At 39.8% G+C, this 23,184-nt stretch overlaps 2 protein-coding genes across 2 annotated transcripts in view; one reads left to right on the top strand and one right to left on the bottom strand.

Moving 5' to 3' along the window:
• The window catches only part of PWWP2A (PWWP domain containing 2A), a 43,809-nt gene extending 37,420 nt beyond the window's left edge, over positions 1-6,389 (top strand). Inside the window, exon 3 of the mRNA XM_026091396.1 lies at positions 4,238-6,389. Within this exon, the coding sequence (XP_025947181.1) occupies positions 4,238-4,248 (11 nt within the window). The 3' untranslated portion in view covers positions 4,249-6,389. The remainder of the gene's footprint in view (positions 1-4,237) is intronic.
• Positions 6,390-7,171: 782 nt separating this feature from the next.
• The window catches only part of TTC1 (tetratricopeptide repeat domain 1), a 35,899-nt gene continuing 19,886 nt past the window's right edge, over positions 7,172-23,184 (bottom strand). Inside the window, exons 6-8 of the mRNA XM_026091398.1 lie at positions 22,444-22,592; positions 16,052-16,106; positions 7,172-7,830 (exon numbers count right to left, since the gene is read on the bottom strand). Of these exons, the coding sequence (XP_025947183.1) occupies positions 7,697-7,830; positions 16,052-16,106; positions 22,444-22,592 (338 nt within the window). The 3' untranslated portion in view covers positions 7,172-7,696. The remainder of the gene's footprint in view (positions 7,831-16,051; positions 16,107-22,443; positions 22,593-23,184) is intronic.

A 23,184-nucleotide genomic window follows, 5' to 3' on the forward strand; every position in this document is an offset into this window, starting at 1 on the left:
TGCTTTATGAAATCCTAAATATTCCTGTGAAATGAGCTGAGAGATATTTCAGATTCCTGCTTAATAGATGTGAGACAGGGGACTGGCAGCATTGCAGGTTAAGTCAAGGGCAGAGTATGTGAGTACTAGGACTGCTGCTCCTGACGGTAGAGTCTTGCCTGCTGCTGTGTTGCTTAGGACTGGCGTTGTAGAAGACAAGTCTCATGACACGAATGGAGAGTTTGGGGGGAGGTGGTGTGTGTTTGTTTTCAGAGATGCTAAATCCCCCAGATCCTTGGTGAAGTCGAGGGAACAGCAGGTGCTCAGCTCCTCTGAAGGCCAGGCCTTAGGACGCTTGCAGTCAGAATCCAAAATTAGTTGAAAAAAAATGCTTTCACCCAAGCAGTCTTTCCCAGAAACACTGTGTTCCCGTGAATTTGGCAAAGCTCATGAGATTCAGGGTGCCTCAGTTTTAGATGCCTTGCAGGCTGAGCTGATCTTGTAGACCTGATTTTGTTCTCTGCTAGGGGAAAATGATGGACTTGGCTTTTCTGGTTACTCCTAATTTGCAACTGCATGGGATATCCTCCTTTTCTTTGTACCTCTTCCCCTCTGTGCTGTGGACCAACTTATAGTACCTGCCTTGGCCATCAGCCCTTAGGTCGTCAAGGTTAGTGGGGAGGCAGCTGGGTCTGATGCAGGTGCAGCTGAGCTGCCTGGGAGTCTGCTGCTCACTGCAGCAACCACTGTCTAACAGTCACATCTGCAGCTGGTCTAAATAGATAGCTCCTTGCTCAGTAAAGCTGTGTTAATTTGCTGGCTGAGGAACCAGTCCTAGAGGAACGGGGAAAAGGGGGAGGAGGAGAAGCAGGAGGCAAGGCAGGAACGTGGCTCTGCTGCCCAAGATGCTTGGCAATGACAAGAGCGTCTCTGCATGAGGGAAGATGAGAAAATGGTTTGACAGGATGGGTGCAGGTAAGGTCCTGCTACTTGAATAACAGGATTGGTGCTCCCTTAGGGCTAAGTAGCTCCTGTTGAGCTGTAGTTTGAATAGCAGGTCTCAAGGGACATGAGAGCACATGTGGGTGGGTGGCAGGGAGAGGGGATGGTGCCCTGTGCATTGACCAAGGCAGAAAGTGCAAGAAGGGCCAGGGTACTCACTGGGCGGTATCTGACATGCCAGCAGTGTGGTTCCTCTGCAGGGTGGGCCGTCAAAATCGCTGCCGGGGCATGTGGCAGGAGGCGAGACCTCCTGGGGCGCCCCAAGGCCCACGGCAGCGCACTGCAACGTAGAACTTCAACTAAAAACAAACAGGAATTGGCCAAGGTTTGTGGAGACCTTCCACGTAGCTGTTTGGACATCTGCACTTTGTTGAGGAGCCTGTAAAACAGGGCTTTTTCTGGGGATAAATAAAGTGACAGTGTTTGCCTTTTCAAGAACCTGTGTATACACCTTAGAGCTTTCTGAAACATTAATTTCGGCAGCCCTGCCGGTCTGCCAGCACAGAGCATATTCATCACCGCAGCATGTAGCACAAGAAGGCTCAGGGCTGTGCGCTGGGTTGCGAGAGCAAAAACGCAAGCTGCGACCAGGAGGCTGGGTGAGTTACAGAGCCCTGGCAAGCGTCTGCGGCTGGGGATCAATGCAGGAATGAACACGCATTGAATTACTAAGTATGGGAGACTACAAGGATCCTGTATAGAAATTTCTAATACCTCCGTGATTCTTCTGATCCCTTGAATAAACAAAGACAGATCTGGACATGACCATATTTCACCGTACGCTTCAGATTTATGGCCTGCAAAGCTACGTCCTACGGAAAGCCGTCTTGCCTGGGTTCGCTGTGGTCAGCAGCATGAACCTCCTCCCTCCCCCCCCGCCACGAGCCCTGCTGGAGGGAGTGATCCTGCTGGTGGCAGGGCTCCAGCTTCTCAGTGTTGTAGGTTTTATTCTAACCCAAACCCCATGCTGTGAACTTGCGCTGTGCGTCCAGGTCTGACAGGGGGGATGGAGCTGGCTTGAGGGGGGGTGGAGAAACAGAGGGTGAAGACTTCTCTCGTGGGTACCCTGCTCCCATCACACATGAAGAGTGATGAGGTAGCAAAAGCAATATAATCTGAAATGTAGCGTGTTGCAAATAACTTGCACCGAATTATGAGAGAATACAAAGAGGTTTGTGGTTCCTTTTCATACTCTTAACGTTCCTGCACAATACAAGGGTTTGCACAGTCTCCTACTGAGAAGAAATACAAGCTTTGGAATAGGGTAGTGTAGTAGAATGACTTAAGTGACTGGACTGGCAATTACCGGGTATTACCTATTCAGAAAGGGTGGAGTAGGTAGGAGAAAGAACAAACAGCAATTTTAGAATTAAATAGCTTAGAATAAAAAGGCTACTAAATGTGTACCAATGAACACAGTAATAAAGCTAAGGAAAGAGTACTACCTGGCATACCAGGAAACAGATGAGCTACTTTTTAAGTGCATTTGTAATGAAAAGATACTGACTTTTCTAAAATTATTTCTAGAAATCATTCCCTAGATGGGATCCTGGATATGTTACTTTGGGCTACATTATAATGGCTAAAGACAAAAGTCAACTAGTGTCCTGCAAGCTGGTGGTTACACACAGACAGTCTGGGGTTAGTGTACGTGCATATCTACCCACGTATACACACACACACTTTTTTTCCATTCCTACCCCTGCTTTAAAAAAAATCCTAAAACTAGAAGGAAAAATTGGGTAAACTTGACTCTTATTTCTAAGACAATCTCTTATTTCTAAGAAATTGACAAAGAAAAATGTAATTTCTAAGAAACTAAACACAAAAGAAAATTTAAAAAATTACAAAAAGAGGAAAAATTTGGCTAAAAACCCAGGAAGTACAACAGTGATATTAGTGAGCAATTAAAAAAATAAAAGCAATGTATATGGAGAAAAAAAGACAAAATAGGTAGTTGCTATAAACTTGATGCAAGAGAATACAATATTGATAAGGAATGCTTAAGAGGGGGTGGGGGGAGACATGGCTAACAAAGATAAGGACAACAGAGGAGAAATTTTAATCCATGAGGAACAGAAGAAATGCGGCGGGCCCATCACTGTTGCAGACCACAGAAGTACTGGTGTTGGAAAGAAAAGTATTCAATAAATATTTCTCAATTTAAATAAGTGGGATGATGTATTTGCTATTCTGTTAGTACCTGGGCAAAACGGTAATCATCATCTAAAAGGACAAAGATAGGCCCAGATACTTYACCTAAAACGGCCAGTTGGCTCACCCACTTTAATACATGTTGCAATAGAGAAATAAGGCCAGTGGAGCAAAAAGGGCAAAGATGAAGAGCCAGGTAACTACAGGCTGCTTAGCCTGACACCAGGCAGAGGAATCTGAAAGCAGGGTCAGAAATCCATCAGTAAAGAATTAAAAGGCAAACACACAATTAAGATCTATCAAAAACACACCTTGTCGTTCAACCAGGCTTAGTAAGGCTAAATCTAGAGATGCATTACCTGGTATTGTACTCTATAATATAAGCGATGTTTACAGATAAATAGCTACAATATAAAATAAGTGATGAACGTATGGATTAGGATTGTCTCCCTGACAGATCTCAAACAGTCTGTCACTGTCCCTCACACAGGGATGTTTCCAGTGAGATTCTGCTCAAATCACTGCTCTCAGCCTGGTTAATGCTTTCATCGAGTGACCGAAAAGCAAATCTAAAGTCATTCCTGATCACGCTGGAAAACAGCGTGGTAGGCAATCACACTGAACAACATATATTGCTCAGTAAGGTGGGCCAATCAAATGCAACTTAATTTTGCATTTAGCTGCATTAACACAAGCAAAAAAYATGGTCTGTAGCTACAGGAAAGAGGGGTATTTCATCTCTGGAAACAGGTAACCTAGAAAAGGCTTTGGGGAGATCCAAAACATGGCACATCTGTTGCCGAAAGGCTTAACACAGTCTTTGCATACTCCATAAATGAAGGAGTAAGTGAGCATGTCATGACTTCTGCGTAGCAGCAGGCGGGCAAACCTCAGCCCCAGTTCTGATGTCCTTTTCTAAATGTCAAAAAAATGGAAAGTCTAAGCCGCAAACAGTGTGGCAATCCTGGAGAAAGCTCTTCATAGGGAGAGACTTAAAGCCACCCTGTCTGTTCAGCTTACAAAAAGGACCAACAGGCTATTACTATGTAAGTATATCCATGGAGATAAAATGCCAGATACTAAAAATTTTTTAATTTTACAGAGAAGGAATAAGAAGGAACAAAGGCTGGGAGCTGAAAACGGACAACTCAAAGTGGAAAAAAGGCACATGTTTGTTAAAAACAATAAGGGTGAGTAACTATTGGAACAAATTAACAAGGGAAGTGGTCAGTTGAGAGCACTCACATTTAAAAGATTAAGTTTCATAAAACATTTTTTCCTATTAGAGGTTGTACACTGAGCACGTGTGGTTCAAAGCACCCTAGCAACATGGTGGATTTGTGGCCAATTACAACAGGAGGAAGTACCAATTACCTTTCTGTAGACAGCTGCGACAACTAGTTTAGACTGATTTAAAAAAATACTCTTAAAAAAAAGCAAAATAAATGCAATTGCTCAGGATTTGGACAACGCAAAAGAACTTCTTTCAGGCAATTAATTGGAATTTTAAAGTAGAACAGAACTTGCTATAATGACGGATAACACATTTCAGAGCTTTCTGTTCTAGCCAGAGTGGCACTTAGAGTAGATATGACCTATAGATTTGAGTCCTCAGTAATGGTATGTCCAATTTTCAGTGACACTAACCTGCCTCTTTCACACAACGTAATTAAATTACAAATACAAGTGTGAAAAGCAAATCAGCTGCAGTCCCTCAGCTTCATTTTTTCTTCCCTGCTGGATGCCTGCTGTGTACCTTTGGCTTTAAAATGAAGGAAAGTTGCACCCTTTCTCGACAGCATGTTTGCATATCAGTTAGTAATTTCAAAAGTTTCATTGTGCCTGTGTTTTCTAGAATAAGCTAACCAGCCTCCACTTAAGGCACATCTGCAGTCCTCCAGGCCTTTAAAGGTTCAAAGCAGGACTGGAACAGGAGGAAAACTTGCCACTGAACTCATTTGTAAGACAAAGCAGCAGGTTGCTAAGTCACTGGCTGTAATTTTGCACAGCAGCCCTACTTTGGTAAACACACACACACGTTGTGAGTAAAGATAGCAATTAACTGGTAATAACCAAGGCATATAGAAAATTAAAAGTATGTACAGTAGCTTCAAAGTGGTTCCGTTTACACATGTTCTGTGGGTGTGTACACTGCAGTTGAGTACTGCAGTGAATTTGGCAGGGCTCAGACCTAAGCGGCCTCACATTCAGTGCTGCAGGAGGACTACTGCGAGTGCTGGTGAACAAGACACAAGCCTACCCGAGCTCCTCTCCCTGCCCTTCAGGCCAGGTGGAGAGTTGGCTAACGAAGAGTCAGTGGCTCATGCTGCTCCCGGTGCAGACACTGTATTTCTTCCAGGGCCAGCCACTTGCTCACTTCCAGGCAGCAGGAGCCTGCAACAGCAAGAACCACGACATCTCTACCCATCACATGCTGAACTAGGAGCTCTAGGCAAGTATGATTCAGACATACCTGAGCAGCTCCTCACTTTGGGCTCTGGCCAGGCTTACGAGCTCCAGCTCAGCACTGCTTCTGCCCAGGGCTCCTTTGCAGCAGCTTGGACATCTCTGCTCCCTAGTGCTCCAGGTTTCAGGGGAGATTATTCACATTTACACTAGTCCCAACACTCTGCCTGACCTAAAAAGCCTAAGAACCACTCTGCATCTGAAGAGCAGAGTGGTTGCGTAGCTGCCAGCTCAGAGCCTGCTAATGAGCCTACCTGGACCTGCATGGCCTCTTGGGTGTGAGCAGGCTCCTCACCCGCACCTTCCCTCACGCCCACATTGCCCAGGCAGCTCAGCCCTCCGCCTTGGCCCTGGGAGTCGACACACCCAGCTGCTGGCTGGGAAGCAGCTCTGCAGCAACTGCTGGGCTGAGGAGCAAAATGTCTTAGAAACCTCCCCTCCACACACCTACCAGCTTGCCCAGTCTTTACTAGTAAAGAAAATTTGGCCTCGCATGGTAGAAGCCTCAGTCCAGTAAAGCATGACACAGTTACGGTCTCAGCGCGTGGAAATCAGAGAGGCTGTTTTCTGTTGTTTAGTTAAATGACACTTCAATTATGCAGATGTGAAAGTCTGCGCAGGCCCTGCTGTGAATAAGGCCCTCTCTCTCCTTTCAGCACTGGCATTTGAATTCCTTTAACCCTTTAAACATATTCACTGCAGACTTGATATAGTTTACAAACTATCAGGCAACTATAGAGTAAAAACTAAATGCAGCAGGACAAGAGTTAAACAACAGCAATCACCCCCCCCCCCATGTCTGCCCAGACAAAAGGAAAAACAGCAGCATGAAGAACTGTTCCCCTGAAACACACCTTAGCTTGAGATGGCCCTTTCAGGCAGGTCAGTGTAAAGACTGGGGCTCAAGGCACGCAACTTCTAAAATTTCAGCCCTTAAGTACATGCAAAAAAAAAAAAAAGTTCCTGAAATAAATTTAAGATGACAACTAATAGCCAACAGGCAGCTACCACTAATTATTTAATTAAATCATGTTTTGAAATCTACCCAGAGACAACTGAAAAAATCTGCCTCCAATATAAACATTTCAGCATTGATATAAAAAAAAATAGTAGCTAGCAGTTACAAAAGATACTGCTTCTCCAAAATCTCAGTGAACTACTTGAACAGCACATATATAAAGATATTTCAAAATTCTCAGGGTCTAGTACACTATGAAGATCTTTTGCAATCAACTTTAATGTCACTTATTTATTTGCTATTATGAATATCTGCAATATGAATGAATCTCAGACAAGCAAATTCCAGTAACTTTATGGTACCATTACAAAGTATATGTACTTGGTATGTAGCTTGTCTGTCATCTTCAGAAGAATCAATAAAAAGTAGAAAAGCTCTTGTGTAAGGGTGGCCCCAAGGTCGATTTACTGAGAGTGCTATAAACAAGACAAAAAAAAAATCAAATGCCTCAAAATAGCGTCTTGCAAATTTGTTATTTGTGAGTAGTTATAAGCATTTTTAACAACAATGCCACCATAGGAAGGATTTGTATGAGGCAAGAACTTCACAAACTGAACCAACAGAAATAGCAAGCCTTTATTACAAAGAAAAACTATTCCACAGAAGAGGCTGGCTGGCTTGCATGCATGCTGTCAGTCATATTCACCTGCTGAGTGTGAAGAAGTGCTTCTGCTAGATTCATTAATTCCCCAAGACACCATTAGGCTTTGTATATGGCTACAGGTGCGTGGGCATTTTGATTCAACTGAATTGCTTGCTAGAATTTTGTTGCCAGCATTGAATGAGCCAAGGAACGAACCTGGCTGTCAGGCAAGCCAAACACCACAACGGGGGGGAAAAAATAATAAATAATAATTAAAAAAAAAATCACACACTGGACACAAAGTTATCACTAAGAGAAGTCAAATGACTTGCTTTACATCCACATTGTAAGTAATTTCACAAGCAGGGAAATGAATATGCTCGAGTCTATCTTTGCTTGGATAGAATGATAAATGTTTGCAGAATCCTTTCATTGGTACATGCAAGCACCTGGTCATGAAGCCTGAAAGCCAGCAGAACTAGACTGAATTCATGTTATCTGTTGTTATTGGGATTTTGAACAAAATTAATGGAGTATGAACCAGTTGATGAATCCTGTTTTATCTGGAAATTTTCTGTTGATAGGCCAAATGGGCGGAGAACCAAATTCCCAAGATCCTTCAGTTTGCCTACAATGAAAAAGAGAAATAATATGTAAGTAAATAAGCAGAGGGGAAAACTCCCACTGAATTATGCCTGACTACACAGTCCAACTGTACAAGTTTAAGGTGAGCGCTGTGGAAGTGTCTCCAGTTTGTTAAATATTCAGGCTCTCAAATGAATTAAAAATAAATTCTAACTGTGATACAGTAACTTCGCAGTTGAAAACAGATCACTTCTCCAATCCTGAATGGTCTATCAGGCAGCCCTGCTGAAGACTCGGGGACTGAAGTGTCCAATTTCCTCAATCATAGGCTCTTGTCATGAGTTTCATAACTCATAACAAGGCATTGCTCTCCTCCGTGCTTAACCGTGGATTTAACCTCTGATAACTGCCAACACTCAATTTTTAAATACAAAGTTTTCAGGTCCTGCCATTTTCAGTGTAGCTATAGCTCTGTAAACATTCAACTTAACTGCCCAGTTTCCTAGACTTCCAAAAGAAACAGAGAAAGACAAGCTCCAAACTCTGCTTGTTTGTAATTATTAAAACCTCCTTTATACATGTGTATATTGATATAAAGAAAAATGAAATCAAATCTTCCATGCAAATGCATTTGCACCTGCAGTTACATTTGAAGCATACAGTAATGTTACAACCATTTTGCTTGCAAAAAACTTGGCATGTGTTTAAAGACATGACATCATGAATTCACCTCCAAAACTGCAGCTCTCTAGTTAATTTATCACTGTTAAGAGCTCTAAGCAACCATTATTTAACAAGCATTGTTAAATTTATACAGGGTATGATAGTTAATAAAATCTAAAGGCTTCTATTGATATATACTATAAAAGCTTTCAGACTCTTTGAATACGAGTCTCACTACCACCTAAATAAGGAGGACAAAAAAGGGACATCCCTTTTTTAGTCATCTCTATATAGAGATGATAGAATAGATAAACAGAATAGATAAAAATGCATGAAATTAAACAAGAAGCAGAGGTTGCTCTAAACAAGAAATTAAACAAGAAGCTTCAATGTTGGCTGAACACTGGCTAGCTGAGCTGCTGGCATGACACAGCAAAGATGAAGGAAGATGGCTGGTTTTCAAAGAAAAACATTATTTTCCTCCTGGCTTTGATGCAGAATTGTAGACTAATTCCCAAGGACCAAGAGAAGTTTGTACAAGTTGAAGCCAACCCTAGGCTGGCATCCACAGGTTACCTACCATTTTCCAAAAAGTCTTCTACTGTTACTAGATCTTCAAGACAACAGATTTTGTTTTGTAGGGAGTTTTGTGTGTGCACATGGAGGGGGAAGAGTGACAACAACAAAAGTCAGCACGGAGCAAGACCAGTCAAGCCGCTGAAGCGGTCACAATCACGTAACTGAGAAATGTGCAGATGCCACACCTATTCCTACTTCTATACGTATGCTTTCTGTAGACCACCTCAGTTATGAAACACGTGTTCTACGTTATTTTAGGCATCTTCTCCTTTATTTCTATTTCTAAAGTCTCTGAATATATTCAAAGAGCAGCCGCATTTGACATATTGGAATCTAACTGCAAACTAATACGAACTCCTACCATATATAGTTTTTTGGGTTTTTTTAAAGCATCCAAGAAAAATTCTCCCTTGAAGCTGCTTGTTTCTGCCCCGCAGTGCAATCACCACTACTGCCATTTACTAGGTTTCCTCACTGCAACACACAGAACACTCAATTTAATTAGGGCTTTGTTGCTAAACCATACTGAAGCAATAACTTCACAATAATGATGTAGAAGTACAGAAACATAAGGAGCAAAGTCCTACACAAGTCCTGTATGAAAAGAGACAAGCAGTATTTATGCTATACAAACGGAGTATAAAGGGATCAAGTGATTTGCCTTGCATGACACGGCAGGCCTGCGCCCATGCTCAGAACAGAAATCGTATCAAAGTCTTAACTTATCCAATCGATGCAAGAGATAAGGGGCATACTGCTTGGCAACAGCTTAACCTGATTTGAACACCACCACAATAAACCAAAATATACCATTTTTTCCATCACCTCTGCAAGATTTAATTGGGACAGGGCAACTTTTTTGAATAAAGATTCACAGAAAATACAAAAGACAGATGAAAAAATGTAAACATTTTTATCTAAAACATTTTTATCTTTATGCAATACTGCATAAAGAAACTACCAGTTATCATTACTACCACACTCCTAAGTATGCCAATGTAATTAAGAGCTTGTGTCAAAGTGCTGATTCACAACTGGRTAGTTTTGAAATTTGTGTAATTATTTTAAAACAAGAGTAATCTTTGGGGATCAAAATGGAAATTTTGCAGTTTTATGCAAGAAACAAGCAAAAACAAAAAAAACCTTAATCTACAAAAGCGATCAGTTGGTGGAACAGTATTTTTCTTCAGTTAGATTTTTTCCTGTTTGGATTAACAGATGAGGTGGTCAAGTGATTTGGACAAGGTCATTCCAGTGAGTGGCTCAGCTAAAACTAGCTTTGTTGTACCAGTCTTTTTTTTTTTTTTAAAAAAAGCTACACTATATTTAAGATAAATGAAGTATTAAGCCAAGCTGATAATTTTTACATTTCATCCAATAAGCATTTTGGTTATAGAACTGTAAAGCTCTTCAGAGCATCTCTAGCACTGAGATGAATAGTTGCTATGTACTTTTAGACAAACGATTGGTCATTGCTTAGCTTCAAGTTTGGGGGTTGAGATGCGTCTTTGTCTGCTAGTGGAAGAATCCTGGCATAGTCTGGCATTCCTAGAGCCAGTTGTAAACAGTTTACAAGTTATCCAAGCCTTGCAGCTGGCTCAGGAGCAGGCAGCCGAGTTTGCCTGTTTCAGGAAACAGTGAAAGGTCTTTTCTAATCAGAGTTAGTACGATGGCTCCTTTCCGGTCATACTAGAGCCAATAAACACAGAACAACTGTCTTGGTATTCTTGCTTGTAGCTAAGCCAGTTCTTTGGGGGAGGCTAAAGACTATATGTTATATTTAATACTATATTCTTCATCTCACCCAGCTTTGATTGAATAATTAAACAATACAGTCATAGGTCACCTTCCTATTCAATCATTTAAATCCACATACAGCAATATCTTTTGGTGCAGCCACATTTATTAAATTGTTAATGAAGCAGAAGCAAGCCTTGCCTTTTCCAGGAACAAGAGCCCAAAGCACTGCTCCTGCTGCTTTGAGCACATAAACCCATCATTGTAGGAAAGCACCATTTGTCCTCCCCCACTCTCCTTTCATCTCTAAATTAAGATTTGTAGTTAGTCCACTCCCCTCCCTTCCCCCCCCCCAAAAAAAAGCTCTCTTAAAAGAGAGATTGTGCTGGGGGGGGGGGGGGAAGGAACAAGCAAGTTTGTGGAGCTGTGACCTGGCTGCAAGGAGTTCTCAGCAGCCAGACGCTCATTTGTCCTGGAGCAGTGTCAGTCTCCTCTTTGAGATGGTATTTTGAGAGATCTTCTTGTTCTTGATGTTTTAAAACACATCTACTTTTAACCTGGAACTCTAACATATTAAGTTAACTCATCAAAACAATATTCACAGGTTAACAGGGAAACTAACCTGTAAAATTAGTATAGGGCTCAGAAATCTGTAATTCATTATTCACCTAAACTTCCTTTGGCAAAAGGGAGATGCACAAGGTTTCTCACTATTTGTTCGTAATGAAACAACCAAAATTGAGTCTTTTTTGTAATTCTTCTAGTATAGTTGCTAGTGTTAATGTGTTGTTTGGAAGCTGAAAAGCTAGGTATTGTTTATGCTGAATACAAAATATTATGGCTAAGAAATTTCTCAATGAGGTTTCATCTCTGGAGAACTTACTGTATTTCCAGCAACATTTCTGAAGCAATTGAAAGAGCCAGGGCAAATCTTCTACCCTTCCCTAAACTGTATGTGAGGACTGAACTAAAAGTAACTGTATCAGTTCTTGTTTACACTATTTCAAGTGACCTCAATTCTCCCTACATACAGTATCAAGGCTTTGCCTCTTAGTTTAAAATACAGCATGGCCTTCAGTATTAAAAAAACAAAAACCAAAAAAACAAAAAACAAACCCACACATGCAAAAACAAACAACCACCTTATTCTTGAGGCACTAAGCCTAGTAAATATGTTTGCTGATCTCAAGTAGCTGGAAAAAGCTCATATTGATAGAAAGACCTAGGCGATAAGTTTTGATGGGCCTTCCTGTTATTCACAATAATAACCGCATACATTTTACTGTTTTCTGTAATGCACTCATTTATAACTTACATTGAAAGTCTCAATAGTTTTTAATTGGATTTGATGAATTCCATGTGCATAAGCTGGGTTACATAGATGACATATGTTCCATACCTTTTTTTTTCTTTTTTTTTTTAAATAACTAACATACTTAACTTCCATGTAGCCATGCAGAAAACTCTACCGCCATCACAAACCCCAGGCTGCTAAACCTTTCTAAAACTGAATTCCAGACTTCCCCTGTTCTCCCATGCTCTCCTCAAAGGACCTGCTCCTCATTATCACAAAAATGATATTTTTTTCTAAACAAGACTAGCTTGTTGCACAATGCTGGAAATTTTCAGTTTTAAAGTCAGAAGAAAAATAAAAAACAAACACTGAAAATGGTTAGTATGGGTTCACATCCTGGGCAATTACTGAGGCAAAGGATGCTCGTGTTGTGAAAGCATAAAGGGAAAGACACATGAATTTAAAAACTACTTTTAAAAAATGTGCTATAAATTAAGCTTTCACTACGTTGTGAAACTCCAATAAACCAAGGTTAGCTGCTACTGAGCAAACTTCACTGACAAGCGGCAGCACTCACCTGCAAAGACTGAATGGAAAATATGAAAATAATTTAAGTGGCAACACCAGCTTTGGAAAAGTTAAACCTTTGCAGAATATACAGTAGGAATGAACTTGGTTTGGCAATAAAACATATATATATATATATATAAATATATAAATAACATATTTAAATGTCATCAACTTCATTAATCACATGTGCTACCATTTGCATGCGAGAATTCATAGTTAGGTAGTCTGGAAGGAAAATCCAGCCAAGAATGTGTACTCCGATTTATTTACACACAATCACTTAAGAAGTTGTGGTTTCAGCTTCTTACAGACTATGTGATAACAAGCTGTAGCACAGGAAAACAGGAACACTTGGAGAAGGAAGAAGAGGCACTTTTTGTGTTTGTTTTTTTGGCTTTTTTTTTGTACACAGTTCTAGTTTTCATGACAGGTTATTTAACTGGGTATACCAGGGCTTATTTTTAGTTGAAAGAACAAAAGCCTGAAAAAAACAATGTTACTGGCTGATTCATTGACTACAATAGGAGTTCAGTGCAATCCCAAACTTCAAAGAAGTCAAAGCATGAAGTGTGACATTCTTTTTGAAAGATATTGTTATTTATTTAAGCTTAGTGCCAGTGCTCCCGGGGCAGGCCTGGCTCTGCCTGGAACTATTGGATGTGTCCAACTTGCTCTCCGGGAGCCAGGAAACCTGGGGTACAGCCCAGGCACCGGTGCTGGCTTCCCTGAGAGAAAGCAGAGGAATGCTCGCACACCTTGGCACTGTTTACCAATAGCCAGATAATCTCCTAACAGATTACAGCAAGCAATTTTCTATTCTGCCACAGTACTCAGTGGGTAAATGCCATTAACCAAGTGCTTGAAAAAGAAAAGTTGAAGCAGCTTAAAACAAATACATGGTACAGCAGAAATGATCCATACAAATGTCTCAACCACCAAGCTATTTTGAGTTTGTCATCTTTCACTCCTTCCAGAGCTCCCACCTAGCCTGCAGCTGTAAGGGTCTGTCTTTGACCTCATGTAGAACAGCAGCATTTTGAAAGTCCTGGGAAGTACTTCCCTCCCAGGCCTGCATCATTAGACCCATGATGTCACTATTTCCTCTCTTGCAGACAGGATACAGGGAATTTAATAACACTTAAAAAATGAGTCTGGTTACCACCATATTCCAAATTTAATTTCAAATGTACTATTAAGAGAATGTATTGCGGAAAAATTCCTCAATTTGTGTGTTACACTAGTGATTGCAAGCACAGCTAAGAATAAAACATCACCCGGCCAAATGACATCATGTAATTTTGAAAACAGATGTGACAATTTGTGAATCCTTTCACACACAAGAGCCAAGGATACACATAAGGTTAGATGCTGTATTACCTCACTCTTGCTCTGGTTGTCCTTCCTGGCTGTTCACATCACTGCATCTCCTTGCACATACTTAACATCATTAAGAAGGGATTTAAGAGAAAGGATTTCCTTCTCCAGAATCACAACAGAGACAGCCCGAGCTGGTTCTCCAAAAGACCAGTCTAAACCTGAAATTCTAACTGCCCCTGGTGTAATAGCTTATAAAAAGATCAGATCTAATTGGAAATCTAGGCAAAAATTAGCAATCTAGGATTGGGCTGTAATGACAGTTTATAATGCTAGGTTTATTGTTTCAGTATAGTCCCTTGTGATTTGTGAGGTCCTTTAGACATTGATAAAAATAGCACAAAGGGAGAATTCAAAGAATTTCAAGAACTGCTTTCATATCACTCAGTGTTGAAACCAATCTCATCTCCTACAAATGGGCATCATCCTTTTGACAGTTTTCTGCATTTGTCATTTATTTATACCCCTATCACACAACCTTATTTACCTCTGGCTTATTCTAAGTAGCTCCTGACAGCAGCTCTAGAAAGCCTTACTGCAACTTTACTTAAATTTACCAGGGCAAGATAGGTAGAAAACAAGAGCAAATCAGACTCACTGCACTGCATTCAAAAAACATTCAATTAAAGAAAAACCCTGACTTCAGCAGAAGCCCTTGAAACAGTCTGCTCAAGTATTTTAAGAATTAGTGTTATAGTATGAAAGACGCTGAGTTTATTTAATCCAATTCTCCAAAGACACCCTCTTCCCCTTTCCCAACACAAACCCTCAAGCCTACTCATCTTAAAACAGTATTTCAGCCATGACTTGTCACACCTAGAATTAGCAACAGATAACTGCCGAAAGCTATTTCTGAAACAGGACAGGTACAGTCASTTTCTCTTTTTAAGTAATAGTCATTTGTTCTTGCTCTTTTGTGTGGATTTTCTAAACAATACAAAAAGAAATAAAAACTGATTTTAAAAAGCACCATTATGTCTGGATGGCTTGTGCAGTGTCTGAACCTAAAATAAAGTATAAATCCTTTTTAACTAGGAGGCAGTAGGCAATGCTGGCAGAAGTTTTCTGCAGGTGGGTCGTCTCCCCCCCCCCCCAAGGGGGTAGGTTCTCCCCCAAACTATTATGATGAATGCTTAGTTTAACCATGAAGCTCAGACTCATGCAAGGAAGTGCTTTATTCTTATTAATATTATGCATTAAAACCAATCTTGCTTGGACAATCGGCTTTAAGTAGTTATCCTTTTGAAATATATCACTCCATTTCAAATATTATCCAAGCAATACCATACAACACAATGGGGGGGGCATATTGAAATTAGTTATATTAATTAAATTGTCTTCTATAAACAGCTCCAGTCAGCAGTGTGCTTTAGTACAAAATTGTAAAGGTCAAAACTAACCAGACAATGAACAATGTAGTTYGGAGATCTGATTCTATTCCCAGCAATGCCTAAGGCCTGTTTGCAGCGCTAGGTAGGTTTGCTTCAGCCTCCACACAAACAAAATTGAGATACTACAGAAAAATGAATAGATATGAAGGCTTGGAAGTCTATAGGTGGAAAATGCTACATAAAGAACCAAATTTATTTCTTCAGACACAAGATCAAATATAGCTGCTCAAGATCAAATATGGGTGACTTTTTGTTAAAGGTTTGATGAAAACCCTGTCTTTGCCTTTTTTAGGGGAATGTTTCCTTTAAAGGTTTACTTGCAGGGCAGGAAAGAATGGAGACATAATAGTTCTGTTTCAAATAATTCTTTCTTCTCTTTTTCGTGCATCAAAATTAAATTGTTTTTAGGAAGTTTGAGCATTTTTCTTTAAATTTAACTAATAGTTTTCTCAGTAAGAGAGCATTATCTGGCTACACCTTATTATCGGTAAAATTAAGCAATATAGAACTGGAAAGTTTTGTTTAATACAGAACAAGCATTCCTTTAAGACTTACTTTAAGTTTTATACAAGAGATCTGTGTAGTCATGCATTTTTATTTTTCTAGTTGAGCATTAAGATTATTATGGAAGCAATTTATATGTACAAGCTACTCACCTAACATTTCTTTCTTTAATTTTTCATTCCGCTCTTCGATTTGTCTAGGTAATCGCTGTGGGAAGCAAGAGGAAAAATTGGAATCAGATGCATGCTTTCAACAATGCTGTGGGTTACTGTGGGCGATTTGCATACCTATACCCAGGATGCACTGTTCATGGCTTAAAAGAAATCCTTATGTCAAACTGACCCTTTCATCTTATTTGGGAAACCTATATTCACCCTATTACCTCAGTTCATACAAACAGTAAGCTGTAATTTGTAAGTGCAGGTTTCATATAGGCATATATTTTTACTGCTGAAAAACAAATCTGATGTTTTCCTGGTATTTTAATTGACAAGTTTATGGAATTTAAGAGACTTAGAATTAAAGAATATTTTTAGCCCTATCTCCTGTGCTGCATGCATTTCATTTGGTAAGAGAGACTGAAGGAACTAGCAAGCACAAYGTTTGACTTCTGAACATAAACACAGAGGTGTATGGAGAGACAMAGCCATGAATTCAGCTCTTGCTGGCATGACACTTCAAGGAAATCTGTATTATGAAAAGATGAAGAAAGATGTAAATATGAATATTTTATCAGAACATCACGGAATTAGTTGTCTATGAACTTCAGGACGTAGTTTAATGAGCAGCATCTTATTATGCAATCTATGTCACATTTCTAAAGAGGAGAGAGCATTACAAATGAGGGCCTTGATCTGGCAATTTTCATTGTACGAAGGAAAGTCCAGCAGTTAATCTTGAGCTCCAAGTAACAGTTCAGGAACATGTTTTTCCTCTTTAGAGCTTTGGAACAGGTACCAGTGTTAAGATCTGTTGTATCATCACAAACAAAAAGCTTGCAAATGCTTCTAATGAGCATTAAGTAACTGCATGGTCTGTGCATTCCTAATAATTAGATTCCCATTTATGCCTAAAACAGCTGTGACTCATCTTCCATCTTTACACAGTAATGGTGTTTTGCTAAATGAATGCTATGACCACTTTTAATTAGAATTTTACATTCACTACAACTAAAGTTACTACTGCATCATTTAAATTATGTGGCAGTTTACTGTACATCAGTTAAATACAGTATTGAAACAAAACATAGCATGAATGACAGTCACTTTTTGTAGGTCTTTTTCATACTTTCATAAGTAACTATTTCAAGCTTTAATACTATGCTTATCACCATATAATCCTGCCATTTGAGGATGCAATTATAGTCGTAACTCTGCTCTCTCTTCTTGTGGAGGTCAGAGCAAATGAGACAGATCTGCTCTAATGGTGCTATCAGTAAATTAATTACAGTTGCTGACTGTGGTAACAGGTGTGGGATTCACTCCACACACACTCCCCTTGTGATAATTGGCTTCTGAACACAGTTAAAGAACTCAATTTCCTGATCTTGTTCCTTCCTGTAATTTATAGCTCCAGTCATCATGTATGGGTTTGTCATTCTGATGATATTGCTACAGTGAAATAAGATGTTCACCTCAAGAAAAAGCGCCTTGACAAGGCAGCCTGATTATTCTTTCTTTTCAAAGCAGTATGTACTGRTGAAGACTGGCAAATACAGTCCATTTTCTGCAGTAATGGGGAAGAGAAGTGGTATATCCCAGAAAACCAGATAAATGAATACTAAGGAATATAATGCAGAGACACATGGATAGCTAAGCCTGAAAGCAGCCCAGGCCTGGTATCACCACCAGTGAGCCAGGTCTAATTAGCCCAGTCAGACCCCATCTGACTTCTGCAGACCCAGAGGGGCTTATTAAGTTGGGTGAGATCTGGACCTGAGCTGGCTGCATGAAAACATGTGTGGATATCCCCAGGCTCTAACTTCAGTTTAGGTTGTGGCTGTGAGATTAGCTGAATCTTGGTTTGGTTTGGCATATACAGCATCTCTCTTTAGCAGGAAATGAAGGCACAAATACTAGATCTGAAGTACATATTCCATGTTTTGTCCATCTGAATATTAATATTCTGAAAACTCGCTATTTCTCACCTCCCCCCAAAATGCTTGCAAGGTTAGTTATCTATAGAAAGGTGTCCATAAGCACAGCTGTTTACTGTGTGTTTATGACACTCCTTTCAAAGTACAGCTTCTTTTGGTAATTAACACTGTTTATCTGGCTTGCCAGTCCCTCAGAAGCTGTGTGGAAGCTAAAATTCACACAACACTGTTATGCACCTGCTAAAAACAAAACCTAAAGATTGATACCACATAATTAAACACTTTCTGGGAAAGCATCAATAGGGATTATTTGGCCACAAAACACTAATTTCAAATGCTTTAATCTGGCATTGAAGATGTCAAAAGTAATTAAAGTGTGCCACACAGGGCTTTAGAGTCAAAACACTAGTGCTGAACTCCTGAAATATAAGCAGCACTGAAATTACAGAGCAGGTACACCAGAACCAAAGCAGGGAAATATTGTATGGTAAAGATTTTTTAAAGTCATTTAACACAATTATATCCAGGAAAGCAGTATGCCAAATATTTTCTATATATAGGAAGAAGAAGGATTGGTTCTAACAACAAATGAAGCTAATTATTTGCAAATAGTCTTGATGCATCATTTTTATTATTAGTGGTGGGGGTGGGGGAGAAAGTGCTACACTATTTCTGCAGAGAAGAGTGGACTTCAGATTAAAATAAAGCAGAGTCTTAGTCCCCTGCATATTACAATTAATTACATACATGGAATTAACATTATAGTGGATTGTTTTCTATTGTGAAATTTCATTATATTTAGAAGAATGTAGAACTAGCTGTCCATCAGCATTTCATTAACAAATCTTCAAGAGAAGAGTTTTAAGCTTCAGTTTCAAAAGACTGCCTCTACCCTGAAACTTGACATAGAACAGGAGCAACTCAGAGCAGAATGCCCTAAATCCCATTGAGGTGTAAATTGAGGGYGTTTTGTACAATGTGTTCTGTACCACATGTCAGCCTAAAGTCTCTGCCTAATAAAATGAGGCCAAGGAGCAGGAGGTATATGTAACAGTCGACCTCYGTACTTCCCAGCTACAAAAAATAAGAACAAATTACTGATCATTCTAAAACATTCTTGAAAGATTGCCAGGAAGAACATTCTCTTCTAGCACAAATCTCCACTGGTTCCTGAGCACGGGCTTATTTGCGAGATTCTTAAAGAGATGAGGCATACTCACTGAAGGAAGATCATGGTGTGACAAGAGGCATGAAGGACCAGTATCTATAACTATAGAGGTTTCCAGTCAGCCAAAACATATATATTTTAAACCCCTTACATTTCACACCACCTACTGACACTGCTCTTGATCTGTGGAGTTGATGGCTGGTGGTTCCTGACAATCCATCTGGTCTTCACAGCTGTTCTTTGTATGGAGCTGCTAAAACGCACTAAGAGCATGCACCCCTATGCACTAATACTATTTTACCAAGTAACTGACCAGATTAGGCTAGATCCAGAAGGAGGCTTAGGGTGATGTTAAGAGACTACAGAATACTCTGGAAGCCACAAAAACTAAACCCTATCATTTCCTTTACAAATGTCAGCAGACTCCTTGGTTGAATTACTGGATCAGTTAAGTGACAGTCTCAGCTAGAAGACTGAATGAGGCCAACACATATACACTTGTCTAGACTGTGACAGACCCATCACATTCACTACCCATGCAGTAACGATGCTTGACAAGCTTGTCATTTACTAGGCCATCGCCAAGAGCTAGGTGCTAAAGTGCTCCCCTGCTCTCAGCCACATGCATGCAACAAGCATCAGGGGGTTGTTTCACAGTACAGTACACTGACCTTGTCACGGGCTGCCGCCGAAAGGGATGGCCCCGATCCCTGCACTGCCTTGACCACGTGTTCTTTCCTTCTCCCTGGCACTTGCACTAGGACTTGCCTGACGCCAGAAAGCCAATGCTGTAGAAAGCTATTCACTTTGGAGCTTTTTGGTTGCTGTTTTTTTTGTCTGTTGCTGTTTTTCCTCTTGGCAGGGCTAGCTGTCTGCCAGACTGACACTCAGGACCAGCCGTCCCCAAAGGGTCGGACAACGGCTAGTACCAGCACCAGTGCCAGCACCCGCGCAGCATCTGGAGCGGCAGGCAGCTGGCAGATCAGCTTAGCTGTTTTCTGAAACCACACCCTTAGCACAAACAGCACTAATAGGAGTTACACAGTTAAGCAGAATATTTTTCTGCCATCAGTGTAACTGATGCAGTCCCGAAGAAAATAATTTCGGGCAAGGTTTCTTGTCTAATATGCTATCAAAGCAGTTTCTAGTCTGACACCTACAACACTATTATTGGCCGGGGGGGAGTCCATACTAATGATTTATTTTCTCCAATGRAGAATTAAAACAACTAAAACTAAGGCTTTCAAACAGATTTCATCATTAATGTATACAAAGAGCTTTTAGAGAAGATTCTGGGGATGAAACACATGATTTTTTTGTTTCCTCCCTGGTGCAGAATATGTTGCAGGTTCACTGATGGGAAGATGAACCTCAAGTAATTGTGCCCTCTGAAAGTTTAACCAATTCAAAAAACAACCCCCAAAAAACCACCAAACACCATCATATGGATTCAGGTGCCCAGCTAAGCATTGTTTTAAAATTATATCCATTTACTTTAAACAAAAACTGAACTGTCTTCACTTCCATTTTTCCCTGCAGAAGATAGGCAGCTCTTTACAGGCTCTTGCTAAGCCATTCACCCACCACGACCTGAAGCTCCCACTTCCACAGAAAGTGACCACCACTGTATTCTTGATAGCAGCTTCATTAACACGTGTTCCTTCAAAACCACAGGCTGTCTGGCCTTATCTCTACCCCATTTATCCTGTCAACACGCCTTTACAACCTGTTTCTAAAAATAAGAACACCAAGCAGCCTTTAAGAGGAGCTTTCTGCCCAGAAGAGCTCTCCCTACCTGCCACCCCTTCCCTTGTGTAAAGGCCCTCTGAACTTGTCAAATCCACCATTATTTTTTTCACATTACGTATTAACATCCTAAATACCACTAGGAAAAAAAAAAATCACTTCCTGACGGTATTTTACACAAAGAGTTGCTTAAAAACCTCAAATCAACAGGCTGTGGGAATGATTAAATCCCCATTGAGCAGGGCTTATTTATGTGTCAGATGGGGGTTTCACTTTGTTCATCCAAGTCGCTCTGTCCAAAAACCCAAGGAAACTCTTAAAGCATTTTCCTACACTTAGAGATAGGACAAAGATTCCTCAAAAAACCTTTAATCCTGAAGTATTTGTAATGTTGATTGAAAGCGGACATTGGAGCACAGTATTAATCTGCAAAACTCATTTTGTTTGGTAATGAAGAAAGTAGCTGAATCGGGACACACTGCTGTTTGTGACCACAAGGTGCCATTTTATTCAAGTGAGAGACTAAGTTCTTAAAGATTAATAGCAGATTTAAACCAGTGTTAGTAAAACAGCTCAAAGCTGCCAATACACACTCAAGGCATAGCAAAAAGACAAGAGAAAACAGTCAAATCGAGAAACAAAAAAATAAATATCAAGGTTTTGAAGTAGGCTTACAGAAAATTCAAACATAGCTACCGACTTTGATAGAAACCTCTTTGCCACCCCCAATGTTATATAATCAACTCATCAGAAAAGTAATTATTTTAAAATTATGCCATAAAGGCATTTGACTGCAAATTCACCAATCAGAAAGTTAACCCTACTGAAGGATAGGCAGACTAACCAATTACATAGCCAGCAAAAACTGTATTATGGAGTACCCATATTCTGATCTCCAAATTGCAGATCCTCTTTGAAGTGATGGCTGCTAAAATGCAGCAGTGGTTTAGGATCAGGCAAGGACTGAAAACAGCCAGTTTCTCATAGCTTCYGGCCTAATTACATTTCTAGCACATGCACAGATGCAAATACCAGGAGAATCAGAAGTCTAAGGTTTGTTAGAGGTTTATCAGAATGTTATTTAACAAACCATGTTTTGAAAGGAATTTAATTATTTTAAAGAGATTACTGCACTGAAACTGTTCCATGATATTCTTGGGGGAGAATCAAATTAGAGCAAAGAACCGTAGTATATTCAGTGATAAACTTGGTAGGTGGATGGTTGGGAAGGGCTATTCAACAGGTAAAGTTGTAATTTTATGTTAACAGCTCAGAACACCCATATTTACTTTCACACACATTTTACAAAGGTTAAAAAAAGAACTATGCTTTATAGACCTCAGAACGATCACGGAAGTTGCGGCAGTTCAGATATCTTCCTTGTATAAAACCAGAAGAGAAAACCAGTACACTTTTTGACTTAAACTAAAGTTGTCCCCACTGCCAATGAAGCAGTTTGCATAAACAGCAGTRAATATTTAGATTAGAAAAGGCCTTGTTTTAAAGTTAGCCCAAGGTATGCTGAAAAAGCTTACCATGCAAGCTTCTCTGGCTTGATGAATTGATGGATCTTTTTCTAGGATTGTTTTATAATCTTCCAGAGCTTCATCTAGTTTTTCTGTTTTTTCATATAGTTCTGCTCTTCGCAGCAAAGCTCTAATATAGTTAGGATCTAATTCCACTGCTAGAAAACAAAAGCAAAGCACAATATTTTACTTGAAACATTTCTACACCCCACTAAACACCAGTGCTTATTAAATTCTTGATGTTAATAGTTATCGTCTTTGTAACACAGCTTAGAATCAAGCAGAGTAGCAGTTTAAAAGATAAGGCATAACTCAGAAAGGCATATCTTGCACCTGCATGTGAAAGTCTAATACAAACAATCCTGTTTGATTTAATACCTATAATCTACCACTACATATAGTGGATTTAAAATGCACAAAAGTGTTTAATTTTGCAATAATATATATGCATAGATTAGAAGTGAAGCTTCAGAAATTTGCAGGACACAAGATATATTTGTCTACCTTTTGTATATATAGTAAGGATACATTATTGGCTATATCTAGAGTTATATATACACCTAAAGATAGATGTAGCAGGGAAAATAAGCAGTTCCCTGCTCATCTCAGAGCAAATTGAGACAAACTCCAGGAAAACTATTGGTGTTCTTCTGAATCTACTGTAATATCAAACAGTCAAAATCGGGTTGGGAATCCATAAATGGCTGTATTAGCTCTACGAGTTAGTAGAGAGGCACACTGACTGAATTT

This window comes from Apteryx rowi, unplaced genomic scaffold, assembly GCF_003343035.1.
Source record: "Apteryx rowi isolate R43461 unplaced genomic scaffold, aptRow1 scaffold_90, whole genome shotgun sequence".
Taxonomy (NCBI): domain Eukaryota; kingdom Metazoa; phylum Chordata; class Aves; order Apterygiformes; family Apterygidae; genus Apteryx; species Apteryx rowi.